This window comes from Mixophyes fleayi, chromosome 2 (assembly GCF_038048845.1).
Source record: "Mixophyes fleayi isolate aMixFle1 chromosome 2, aMixFle1.hap1, whole genome shotgun sequence".
Taxonomy (NCBI): domain Eukaryota; kingdom Metazoa; phylum Chordata; class Amphibia; order Anura; family Limnodynastidae; genus Mixophyes; species Mixophyes fleayi.
In genome coordinates this window covers 50,084,834-50,087,333 of record NC_134403.1, presented here as the reverse complement: position 1 = coordinate 50,087,333, position 2,500 = coordinate 50,084,834, and the positions used below count along the sequence as shown (strand labels likewise).

Genomic DNA, 2,500 nt, shown 5'->3' with positions numbered 1-2,500 from the left:
CTGGACCAATTGGGTGTTGGCGGCCAGCAATTCACAAACTGAAAGATATCATTGTGCGGCATAATTAGCTCTTGCTTAACAACCACTTAAGTGCCATTAATAGAAGACTTCTGTGTTGTCTACATACAGTGGATACAGCCACATTCTGAGATTAATCTCCAGTCTGTGACTACTAGTGACTAGATAAGACAACATCCTTATGAACAGCGAGCGGATCAGTCCGCTATCTGGTGGCCAGGAGCAAGTTTAATAATCTTATCTACATACATTTGTTTTATTCTATTAATCAAAACAGAAGCTAATGTTTTGAATGAGTTTTAGTTGTTACTAATGCTGTGTGGTTGGAAAATGTGCATTATAGAGACTGTTTCATTTATTTTTTAGCATAATTAAAATAACAAACTAGGCATATCGGTATCTTGGCTCATGTAATGGTTTTCAGCTATGACTGTTTGTTTACTTTTCCATGCACTGGTTAAATGACTAAACCTTGAAGCTGTATTTCATATTTGCTTAAAGGGATGGACTTCTGCTTTTCAAATTCATTTTGAATTTATGCTTCAAATAGTAATTGCGACTTGATAGATTGAGTACAGCCCCCATTTAGATAACAGCCCCCCTTGTTAACTGAACATTGTGGTTATTTATTATCATATCTAGTAAGAATTTCTCACCAGTAGCTCCAAGGCCTCAAAGATAAGTTGTTGCAGAACTGAAACAAAATGTGTGGTTGTTTTAGCAAAAGGGAGGGTAACAGTCTATCAGCAGAGATAAGTGTCAGTTTATTTGTTACCTATTTATATTAACATACAGTGCATGTTACTGTATGAAGGGACACTGCAATTCCCAATTAGCATAATTTCACAGAACAGTAGATAATTGGAGCTGTCTATGCTTCGTAGTGGAATGTTCTCCCGAGCTTGGTGATGGAACGGTCTTTCTATTCAGATCTCCCAGTTTTTGCACAGGAATCAGACAATTTAGAAAAATACCTTTCTACTATAAACACAAGACCAATCTCAGTTTAATAGATATTTATGTGGGGATGACTTTCCACTTGTGTAAAATTGTTTGTTTTAATTTGTTTCAGTTCAGTTTTATGTAAATGTTTATCAATTGAATATAGGTAGCTCTGTACTGTAACCTTAATTACCTGCATACTCCCATTGTGTGTTTTGTGGAGGTTATAAGGAATATAATGCTTCAGTGGAACAGTATCTACTGAAGACTCTCTCTTGTAAAATGGAAAATATTTGCTTGTTTTGTCATGGAATAACTTTTGAATAATGTACTCTAGGCATCTAGAATATTGTTTAGTAGAATAGTTTTTAGACGAAAAATGTCACTTAGACGTTAGATTTCTAAAAAGTGTTTTGCAAAATAATGCGACATGTACAGCCTACTGCAGAAAATGCCCATTTGATTTTTAAAGAGGTGTTTGTATCGAATACCCCTTTTTATGTTGAGAATGCATCTTTTAGTTTTTTGTTTTTTTTTAAGAACTGTCAAAACGATATTCTCCTTTCGTGTACAAGACACTGTTGCATTATTGTATTTTGTAGAAATCGGGCAATATAGCTTTAGCAAGTTTTAATAACCCCAATAAGCCACATCTCTACACAACCATTAGACATAATTATACACACTTGTCTGCCTGGTGCAAAGACTACTGTCCGACTCACAATCTGCTCGTTACGTTGAAATAAACCCCTTCCTGCTCATACATAACCTCTCAAACAAAATAAACGCCCAAACAAGAGGTAACCAGATCACCAATGTAACTTCCTGGTATGTGCTTGGCCTGTGGGGTAAAAGTATAACATGTCCTTGTATTCCATTTACAACCAAACCTCTTCCGCATTTTCCGGAGGTACCGGTGCCGGCCTGATACTACGTAAGTTGTCTTGTACTTAACATTTCTCATTCACGTTTTTCTTTGCTTTCAGATTTCGCGAAGATGAATTGCAACATGCTTATTAGTTTTGGACAGCAAATGTTTCGTCGTAAGGTTGTGGGGTCTGACACCAAGGAGAGCAGGCTAGCACGATGCCTCAACACGTTTGACCTGATAGCCCTGGGTGTGGGCAGCACTCTTGGCGCAGGGGTATATGTCTTGGCCGGAGCTGTGGCGCGGGAAAATGCCGGACCTGCCATCGTTCTCTGCTTCCTCATTGCTGCTCTAGCTTCTGTTCTTGCTGGTCTTTGTTACGGAGAATTTGGCGCACGAGTTCCAAAAACCGGCTCGGCCTACCTGTACAGCTACGTTACAGTAGGGGAACTGCTGGCTTTTATTACAGGCTGGAATTTAATTCTGTCTTATGTGATTGGTAAGTAAGCATAATTTACATAATCTCTTGTAAGCATCCAATACCATGTGCTTGCTAATAGAATGCAGAGGCTGCATGTCCTCTTGTAAGATAAGGGATGGTTCCTCATTGAGTATTCTCTGTACTGGTGCCTTGAAAGGAACTAGTAGTTCAGTCTGACCCCTTGTATTACA

General features: G+C 38.4%; 1 protein-coding gene across 1 annotated transcript in view; it reads left to right on the top strand.

Annotated features, from left to right (window-relative positions):
• Positions 1-2,500, top strand: part of SLC7A1 (solute carrier family 7 member 1) — a 43,661-nt gene that overhangs the window by 24,462 nt on the left and 16,699 nt on the right. Inside the window, exon 2 of the mRNA XM_075197674.1 lies at positions 1,947-2,331. Within this exon, the coding sequence (XP_075053775.1) occupies positions 1,958-2,331 (374 nt within the window). The 5' untranslated portion in view covers positions 1,947-1,957. The remainder of the gene's footprint in view (positions 1-1,946; positions 2,332-2,500) is intronic.